The sequence below is a fragment of the Gallinula chloropus genome, assembly GCF_964237585.1.
Source record: "Gallinula chloropus genome assembly, chromosome: 1".
Taxonomy (NCBI): Eukaryota; Metazoa; Chordata; class Aves; order Gruiformes; family Rallidae; genus Gallinula; species Gallinula chloropus.
The window spans coordinates 146,491,488-146,502,127 of record NC_140085.1 but is presented as its reverse complement, the minus strand read 5'-3'; the positions used below and the strand labels follow the sequence as shown (position 1 = coordinate 146,502,127).

At 40.3% G+C, this 10,640-nt stretch overlaps 1 protein-coding gene across 1 annotated transcript in view; it reads left to right on the top strand.

Moving 5' to 3' along the window:
• Nucleotides 1-320: 320 nt before the first annotated feature.
• The window catches only part of TGFBRAP1 (transforming growth factor beta receptor associated protein 1), a gene marked incomplete at both ends in the record, with an annotated part of 29,101 nt that continues 18,781 nt past the window's right edge, over nt 321-10,640 (top strand). The window contains 3 exons of the mRNA XM_084270533.1: nt 321-1,005; nt 8,589-8,783; nt 9,726-9,880. Of these exons, the coding sequence (XP_084126659.1) occupies nt 321-1,005; nt 8,589-8,783; nt 9,726-9,880 (1,035 nt within the window). The remainder of the gene's footprint in view (nt 1,006-8,588; nt 8,784-9,725; nt 9,881-10,640) is intronic.

Genomic DNA, 10,640 nt, shown 5'->3' with positions numbered 1-10,640 from the left:
TCTGAGAGAGCCAGTAGCATGCTGGTTACTGGTGGATGAAAGCATCACTTCAGGAGAGCCAAGTGCTGTTGTGAATCCGCTTCCACTTGAAGCGCAAATGTACAATTTGACTCTCTTCTGTGGTTGTTGATGTACTCCTCCTGCCTTGTGTGACCAGGTTTGGGGTAGTCTAGACCGTTAAAAATGCAACAATTAGTTTTTTTATATCAGTGAATGTTAAATCATTACCTCTGGGATTTGATGAAATGTATGGAGGTACACAGTGGTATGTTGTTTCATTGGGGTTTTTTCCTCTTTAATCAGGTCACCCAGAAGACACAATGAGTGTGAAAGCTTTCAAGCTCGTTTCTGCTGTTGAGCGGGAGATGTTAATGGGAGACAAGAGCTACATCAACATCGAGTGCATCGAGTGTTGCGGGAAGAACCTCTACATCGGCACCAATGACTGCTTCATCTATCACTTCCTGTTGGACGAGAAGGTGTCAACGGCTGGGAAAGTAACTTTTGCTGCCACCAAGCAACTGCATAAATACCTGGGCCTGAAGAAGCCGGTGAGCGAGTTGAAAGCAGCCTCTGCCCTCACCAGACTCCTCGTGCTCTGCGACAACACGATAACACTAGTGAACATGATGAACTTGGAGCCCGTCCCCACTGGCGCTAGAATCAAGGGAGCTGTGACATTCACGCTGAATGAAAACCCTGTGAGTGGGGAGCCTTTCTGTGTGGAAGTCTGCATTATCTCGGTCAAGCGGCGCACCATTCAAATGTTCATGGTGTTTGAAGACAGAGTCCAGATAGTGAAGGAAGTGTTTACTCCAGAGCAACCCTGTGCCGTGGCTGTAGATGGTTATTACTTGTGTCTTGCGCTTACTACGCAGTATATCATTCTGAATTATAGTACTGGCGTCTCCCAGGATCTGTTCCCTTATTGCAGTGATGAGAAACGGCCAATTGTGAAAAGGATAGGCAGACAAGAGTTTCTCTTGGCTGGCCCCGGAGGCCTAGGTGAGACTAAGGATTGTCACTTTTCATTTTTGTCTAAAGTTCTCTCTCTCTCTTAATTTCTCTTAATTTGGGTAGCAAAGCTTAACTAATTAAGCGTTGTGCACAATAATGACAATTTTCTTCACAGGGCTGTGCTGGAATGTTGAGATTAAAAGGTAGATGGCAAATTTTTGGTGCTGAGTATTACTATAGCTCACCTGCTTTTTTCTAATGCACAGAAATCTACTGATTTGTGTTTTAATCGTGTATGTAGAAAGCTTCATTCCTGTACAGGCAGCTACCAGTAGTGGAATCTTGCAGCTCAGAGTAAAAAAAATTGGTTGGTGCCAAGTGAAACTTCAGAGGCTTGATAGCTTTTCTGTAGTGACTGGCCAGAATGGGTCTGAGGAGCTCCCTGTTGCTGTGAAACTGTTAATTATAGCATAGGAGAGGTAACTTTTTCCTCAGTTGTTGTTCAGAAGAGTTCATACCAAGTCCATTTTATAGATTCTAACAGATTCACAAATAGTGATGTTGCACAGCAGTGCCGACAAGAAGTGTTAGTGGAAGTAAACTCTATCCTAACTCCTGTAGGCATAAGCTGTCCTAACTGTAGATGATGTCAGATACTACCCAGTTTCTATGCTCCTATTTGCTTAATTTTTAATAGTATTTTTAAGCTCCATATTACGGAAAATTATAGTTTTAAGTATTGTAAAACCAAAGTTAGATCATGTGAAATAATGCTCTCTTCTAATAGTCAGATGATTGAAAGGGCAGCTGCAACTCTAATCTAAGTCAGCAATACACTGTGAGGTCAGTAATCGTGACCTGTTGGGTTTTTTTTTTTTTGAAAAGCTGCAGTATCCCAGAGCTGCTAGACCATGGGTAGAATGCTTTCATGCTGTTTGCCATATCACTGTCCATTCAGGAAATGCAGTTTATTTATCTTCTCTGTCACATTAGGAGTAGCAGGACACAAATACAGCACATAGTTAGATCCTTAATACAGGGATCAGTATGGGTTTGGGTTTTTTTAATATAAATTCCAAAAAAAAAGCAAGAGTGCAATCAATTGTTTATATTGAAGTTTTGTCTTTTGACTAGCGTGTGAGATGTTCATCGACTCAATAGCTTTTCTTCAAAGAAGTCGCTCTTATTAGAATATAACTTTATGGAAATTAAAGATGTGCCAAGATGAACTTGTATTTTCAGACACAGGTCTTTTTGAAGTCATCCTGGCTGCACACTTCTCAGTCAAACACTTAGTTGCTTTATATGTGGACAGGTACCTGTGGACATTAACCATTTCAGCAGTACTGTGAAAGCTAAAATACATGAATTGACTGTGTGAAAGTATTCCCTTTCAACATATCTTAAAGCAATCCCACTCTTAGTCTTTGTTTATCTTTTTAGGAATGTCAAATCAAATTCTGTTCAACTGGTTCATTTCTCTTTTTGATTTAAGAAGAATAGGTACACTTTCCAAAGCATCATTGTAGTTAGTCAGAAAGCAGACTTTTAGTTACTTTATTTGATTTTATCTGGTGTGCTGAAGGAGAGCTATACAATAAGGCCTTTACTCATAAAATCCAACATCCTTGTGTAAGTAGAGTGTCCTGGGGTTAAAAGATCCGATATGTGATATCTTAAGGAAATGCAGTAGTTCTGCAGCTCTAAACATGCTACAAACTTACCTTTTTCCCATGATACAGGCAAAGCCTACCTTGTACTATGTTGGATGCCTTACAGAGACTGCTTTCTAAAGATTGTGTAGTTTTTCCTTGCCTAATTCAGCTTGTGGGTGTTTGGTTTGTTTTTTAATCATCTGTTCTCTTTTCCCTCCCCACTGTTGTCTTAACTAGTATTATCCATCTTGCTGTTCTTCCTTGGTAAAATTCTCTGTCTTTAACACCAATCTCTCAGGTTAATTATCTTTATATTATATAAGCATTCTATATCTTGGCATTTGAGGGAGGCCTCTGCTGCAAAGTGAATGGGCTTGGAAAGGCTTGATGTTGATCTTCAATTCTAAATTAGTTTTGATTTTGTATGTCGTCTTGGTTAAGACGTCTTTGTTTGGCTCTTGGTAGAGCATCTATGCTAAATTCAGCCTCGTGTACTGAGGTAGATTTATTCTGCATTAATATATTTGGCTTTATAGTGTTCAAAATGACATTTATCTAGATTAATTTGCTTTTGAGTTAAGACTGAAATGTAGAGTGGCAGAAGCAACTGCTTAAAATGGTAATCATGGAGTAAAACCAATCTGAGTTTCTTGGATATGTAACCTTTCTCCCTACCTGGTCTCTCTGCATTTAAAGCTGGTTGTTGGCGTTGTTCATAGCTGGCCTGTAGACTTAGACGTTTGGTACTTTGTTCAGTCTAGTTGCAGTTAGAACGTAGCTTATTTTTCCAAAGGGAGGAGGGACTTCATTTTTGATGTGTCTTCATTCTGTCCAGTAACTAGTCCATTCAGGATTGAAACATCAGTTCTTTCTAATTATGTTTGTGTATGAAACTGTGTAACACATTCAGTGTCTGATTTCATGAAGCCCATGTTGCATGTTTTCCAGTCATGCTTCCTGTCGTACAGAGGCTTTAAGGTCGGGTGTTTTTTAATTTCAGCAAACTTTTTATATTGGCCCAGGGTACACTTCCAATTACCAGCTGGAGCAACCACCCTAAGACATCAGAGGCCTCTGCTCAGACCCAGTTCCCGAGGCACAGTGCTACTCTTCAGGCCTCAAGCTGAATGGAGTGCCTGGTGCCTCTTGCTGAGATGGGGGCAGGAGAGGTGTGCTTGGTTGAGGATTTGTGTTGTCAAGTAAAGGAGATGCAGCAGGAGGTCAGCAGAGTGCATGGCATCAGAGATGACAAAAAAAAATAGAATCTCTTCCAGGACCCATGCATGAGCTGTACTGAGGGAAGGAGAGGCTGAGTCTCTGCTTGTTCTGTGGTGGCAAAGGCTGGAAACTTGTGACTTCTTGTGCAAGGAAAAGCTCTGCCTGGAAATCTGCATCTAAAGAATATGTTCAGTGCTCTGGTAGCAGATAAGAAGCAGAAAGCTCTGTCCAACAAGTCATCTGAGCCTGTACAATGCAATAGCATCAAGGAGGAATTAGTAATAGTAGTGGTCAACTCCCTCACATTGGAGGATAGAGGTTTCCTATCAATCCTGCTGGTGAGGAAGAACAGTTTGAGGAGGAGTGGGTGGATTGTGCAAGTCACCAACTGGTTGCACAGCTTGTGGTGATGAGGCATTTGGCTTTTATGACTGGATCCCTATTTAAGAAGGAGATGGTATCCATCTGCCCTGGTTTTCAGGGGGCACTTGAACCACTCCAGTACTGGCTAGAGAGGCAGCACAGTAGGGCACAAGCTGCGCAGGAGATTTCTGGAGCGTGTTGCTGTTAACCTCTTGACAGGTAACTGAGGAGCTAATAAGAGAACATGCTCTGGACCTGTTTAGGGATGTGAATCTCAGGGGAGCAGCCTTGCTGCAGGGTCCATGAGATGATGAGAAGAGAACAAGGCAAAAAGACCATAAACCTGGGCAGCTGAACATCACTTTTTGTTCAGGATCCTGCTTAAAAGAACCCTTTGGGGTTATGGCCTTGGAGAGAAGGACTACTTCCTTCAAATTAGAGTCGTCCATCCCAGTGAGTGTGAAACAAGCAAAGTTGGCAGGAGGCTTAACGAACAAGCAGCTCTTGACTAAACTCAAATATAAAAAAGAAGCAGGTAAGTATTCAATGTGGATTTACAAAAGGGAAATTCTGTCACCAGCCTGATAGTCTTCTGTGATGACACCTAGATTGGTGGATGAGGGGAGAGCAGTGGTATTGTGAACTTCAGCAAGATCTGTACCATTCTTGCAGACAAAGAGTTGAAGAATGAACTAGAGAAACAGCAAGATAGAATGAAAACCTGGCTTAAAGTCTTGTAGTCAGCAACACAAAGTCCATCTGGAGGACAGTCACTAGTCATGTACCCCAAGGGGCTGATACTGATGTTGATACTAACACCTTCATTAACAACTCAGATGGTGGGCAGAGTGCACCTTCAGCAAGTTTGCAGATGATAGAGAAGTTGGGGGGAACGGCTGATACATGTTCAGAGGGAACTTGATGGGCTAGAGAAATGAGCTGACAGGAACCTTGTGAAGTTCAGCAAAGGGAAATGTCGAGTCCTGCATGTAGGGAGGGACAGCCCCATTCAGCAATACAGGCTGGGGGCTGACTGGCTGGAAAGCAGCTTCACAGAGAGAGACCTGGGGGCTTTGGTGGGCAAAGTGACCACGAGCCATGAATGTGCCCTTCAGGTGAAGAAGTCCAGCAGCCTACTGGGCTGCATTTAGTGGTGAACTTGGTACCTTTAGGTTAACAGTTGGACTTGGTGATCTTAAGGGTCTTTTCCAACTTAAATGTTTCTGTTGGGAAAAGTGCTGCCAGCAGGATGAGAGGTGGTTTTGCCCCTCAGCCTGAGCGAGACCATGTTTGGAGAGCTGGGTTGTCTTCTGGGCTCCCTGGAATGGCATAGACATACTGGAGTAAATCTGCTGAAGGACCAGAAAGGCAAATAACTGATTGGAGCATCTGTATGTGGAGAGACTGAGAACACTGAAACTGTTCAGTCTGAAGAAGAAAATGCAGGTGTCTTATCAAAATATATGAGGACATGTAGAGAAGACTGAGTTAAGACTGCTTAGTGATGCTGTGTCCAGGGAAAGGGTGAGAGGCTGTCAGCACAAACTGAAATACAGGAAATTCGACATAAACATAAGAAAACAAATTCCTCATTGTGATGGCAGTCCAACCAGGAAACAAGTGTTAGAGAGGATGTGGAGTCTCTTAAAGATATTCATCATCTGACTTTGCAAGGTCTTGAGCATCCTGTTCTAGTTGACCCTACTTTGAGCCGGAAAGTTGGACTGGGCAGTCTCCGGAGGTCCCTATCTGCTTTAACTATTCCATGTCTTGGATGAGTGGAAAAAAATAAAAATAAAAACCCACAAACCCTCATTTATTCCGTTTGCTTTTCCAGAATAATTTCTTCTCAGTGGTGCATAGTTTGAACGGTTTGCATAGTGATTGAGTAGACTACAAATGGAGTTGGAGAACTGAGCCTTGTAACTTAACAAGCACACAGGTAGTGAGCAGAATGATTCGGGGGTTGTGTAGTGCCTCTTCTCGTAGCTGATGACGCTGTATAAAACAGGGTAGTCAACAATAACCAGCATGTTCCCTCCTTGTTTTCACCTACTTGTAGTGTTCCCCGTGCTGTCAGTTCTTACAACTGAAGGCTTTCATATGCCTTTTTAATCAAGGAGAAGTAGTAATAATAATAATTCTGTTTCATTTCATACAGATTTTTTTACTAAGAAGCTTTTTGTTTAAAACAATTAAGACAAGCGTACAGTGTATTGTAGGAAGTCCTAAGTAACCTGATCTAAGTTCCTTCCACTTGGGGTTGGGAGGAGGCTGGACTAGATGTCTTTCAGAAACCAGTTCTGATATAAATTGTTCTATGATATCTAGAAGTTCATGCTGAAGGCAATGTAGCTGTGTTTTGAGTAATCCTTATAACCTCTGGATAGCATATACATTTTTAATATAGAATTGCTTACTGACTTCATCTCAGTTTTATCAAAGGCATTCCTATACCATAAAAGGCCATAGTTTCTGATTGTAGTTGTCATATTTATTGTTATCCTTAGTTTAGATCTTGGATGAAGACAGAAAATGCATCATTTTACCACAGCAACCCTACCTATTGAGGGCAAAAGATGTAGAGAAACATCTACTTGGAAAAGTACTGTGCATTGCTCTGCATACCCTTTCACTTCCATATTGTCTTTTAATTATCTAAAAAAAGAGGGCTCTCATTTAAAAAAAAAAAACAAGAAATTTTTATAACATTTTTTGAGAATGTCAGAGAAGTTGAAAATGTTAAGAATTAATATTTCATACATAAGTAGTCCTGGGTTTACCATTGGTTAGTATGTATTTAACTCAGGTTTTCTCCCACTACTTGAAATGGGGTTATAGCACAGAATAACAACCAGAAGGCATTAAAAATTGATACTGCAGTCCGCCTGGCATAATGTTCCACTCCTGATCCATAGAATATCGAGATCTCTAGAGGAAATTGGGAATGATACATTATTGCAAAAAAGGGTATTTTTTGTAAGATTTGTGCTTTGATTGAAAAGGTGATCATTATAGTGAAAAAACAAGTAGTATTATTTGGTAATAGCCAAATACAGGATTTTAGTTTTGTATTGCACCCTTCATTGTAGGGAAGAGCTGATCATTTCAGAGCTGCTATAAAGGATCCAACAGCTTAGTCTCTATATTATAGTTCTGTAAAACCCTACAACCTGGGATTTTGGGTGGGTTTTTTTCCCCTTTTTTTCTTTTCCCCTCTTTCTTCTTCCTACCCACCCAAGGTGGTCCTGTTACCCAGCTGCCCTTACCTTGTTATCTTGAGTTTGGAAGACGTTTTATAAATGGAGTAACATAATATTTTAATCTCCTCTGTCCTTTAGAGTTCAGACTTACTCTGCCAGCTGTCAAGTGGCTCATTTCTGCCAAAGAACAATTTTCATGGTCAGCTTTTTCTAATGGCATGAGAAGACTGGTTTTTTAGGGGTTATGCATGCATGTTTAGAACAGAGGTTTACATCATGCTTCAATATGGCTCAGCTGGCAAAGGGTAACTGAACTAGGTTTTTCTTTAAGTAAGATCTGGGGAAGAACTTGGGGAATGCCAAGTAGCAAAAGCAGAACCAGTGGCGTGTGGTCAAAAAAGAAGTCAAACTTCTACTGAAGGAAGGAGGACAGAACAGACAAGAGGAAAGTCAGTGCCAAAGGAAGACAAATTAACTGAAGATTTAATATGGTTATGGAGCACAGCATAGAAGGTACATTGGGATGGTGAAGAAGTCTTTACTCTGTGCTTGGCTTTTAGGGAAATATGCATGAGAGATGCAGCTTCTATGGTTTTGTTTTGGGATTTTTGAATGATTGCAAACACAGATGCCTCGCAGGAAACAACTTGTCCCAAGGTGCCAGACCCTTGTTCTGTGAAAATTTTCCTGTACCAAGAGTGAAGAAGTATAAGTAAATGACTGGCTGTCAACAAATACTCCTAAGACATTTGTCACTGCAAAATACAAATATTCCTGTGTTGCCAGATAGGCCTGCACAGCCTGACCTATGGCTTCTACTAAGGTAGAATTGTTTGAATGCAGAGTCTCACTAAATACTGATGTTTTGAAAGTACTTCAAACTACCTGCCATAATTCACATTAAAAAAATCTGAAGCTTACTGAACTTTTCCCTTTCTTTCAGTAATCTCTTTTCAGTTTCTGATATTGTCTGCTCCTGTGGTGAAGGAGAAAAGGGAGGGGGAATAATTGAACTGAACTAACCAACAGGTCTGTAAGGTCCAGGGAGGTGTGATGCGCTGTCGTCATGCCACCTGGTACTGCATCTGTTCTTCTGAGACTTTATTTCTGCACCTTGGTACCCATGCTGTGTATTAGGAAGACAAGTCTTCAGCTAGCATAAGCCTCAGGCTTTGTTTTTCCCTTTTTGCAGGCATGTTTGCAACTGTAGATGGCATTTCACAGCGTGCTCCTGTGCACTGGTCAGAGAACGTGATTGGAGCAGCTTTGTGCTTTCCTTACGTGGTTGCTCTCGATGATGAGTTCATTACTGTTCACAGCATGCTGGACCAGCAGCAAAAGCAAACCCTGCCTTTTAAAGAAGGTCACATTCTACAGGACTTTGAAGGTATTAAAAAAGATGCTTTGTCTGAATCAGTAATTCTGGAACAACTGCCAGTGTGGTCACAGTCGCTTCAGTGTGTTTTATAGACAAAATATCTAGCAAGGACACTAACTGTTGAAATTGTTTTGCAGTTTTCTTGTGATAAGAAAACTTTAGTCATACAAAACTCCACACTTCCAACAAGCTCTATGTTCATCAGATGTGCTCTAATTGTTGGGTTAATTGATGGGTAAGAGTCTTTGGGGTTAGAGCTCTTCATTGTAACAATCCTTTATTTCAAAGGGGCAACATTAATTTAATGCCATGAATCAATAATTGTGAGCTATGGGTATTGGTCCATTGACTGTCCAAAGTTCTAACATCTTAAATGTTGCTATTTTGGATTCCTCTCTGAAATATCCACATAAGAGGTTTAAAAATGAGTCATTTGTTAAAGAATTGAAATCCTTAGGATCTGTTCTTCAGTTAAGAACACAGGTGTGGAATACATTGAGTTGACTTTTTGTTTTCAGGAGAGCTACAAACTCTGGCTCTATAAACTGTGTGTTCCATGCTGCCTTTTGTGTACGGTGTACAATTTTCTGATGTCAGCCTGTGGGAATACCTGGCAGTTAAAAGCCCCTATTCCTTAGAAGCTGGACAATAATTTAATTTCAGTGGTAGCCTTTACAGCTTAGCTCTTCATGAGAGGTTAAAGACAGTTTCATTTACTTGGACTGAAACAAAATCATCTGTCAATAAATTTACCATTATATCTCTATTTCCAAGGTGCAAATTACAGGTAAACTATCTAGTGAATAAAGTAAAAATAAAGATGAGTTTTAGAACTTAAACACTGTTTAGGTTTGTGTATCTTAAATAGTAAATCTCAAAGCTCGTTTCTGAAGTAAGTTCTGTTTTTTTCTGTAGAGAATGCAAACTGAGTGTATCTTTTTGCTTTTCCAGGAAAGGTGATTGTTGCTACTAGTAAGGGTGTGTATATCTTGGTGCCACTACCTTTGGAAAAGCAGATTCAGGATCTTCTAGCTAGCCACAGAGTGGAAGAAGCACTTGTTCTAGCAAAAGGAGCTAGAAGAAATATTCCAAAAGAGAAATTTCAGGTCTGTCCTTCATTTAATTTCCATTAAAGTATAAATTTCACAAGGGCATTGTGTATGCCAGTGGTCAAGTGGCTGGATAAGGTTGGGGAGGAATTTACATTGAAACCTTCACAACTTTTATGGTTTCAGATTGAGGAAGTAGATGTGCTGCTGAACAGGCTTATGCTTGTAAAAGCTCTGATGTTGACATGGTTGAGTGTTGCTGTTCTACTGGCTTTTTGAAGGGTTCCCCACCCCCCCCAAGTGTCTAACTTGGAAGAAAATTGAGAATGAAACAAAACTGAAACTAGTGATGCTTCCTTAGTACTAGGTTCAGTTATTATTTGCTATTGCTGCTTAAAAAAAAAAACAAACATACTTTATTTCAAATCTGGATTTTAGGTTTTACTTATTTTTTTACAGATCCTCACCATATCTTAAACTGCACAGTAGTACAACTGTGAAGTTAAGCAATGGGAAATCTAAAGCAAATACATCCTACTTCTGAACTGATACAAGTAGTACTTGTACTGGTGTGTAGCTGAAAATAAGACTTTTGTGTGAAAAAGTAACTTAGTATTAGAGTTGTACTCATTTTCTGCTGCTATATATTACCATATATATTCTTCTGTAGTTCTTTGTCATTGAGAAACTGAAACTTAGAAAACATAGTGTGAAATTTCTACTCAACTAATAGGTGAATGACTGTTTGGGTTGTTTTTTTCCCTTTGGCATAGGCAAACTTTGACCTGTAACCTGCAGAAAATGTTTGGGGTTCTTA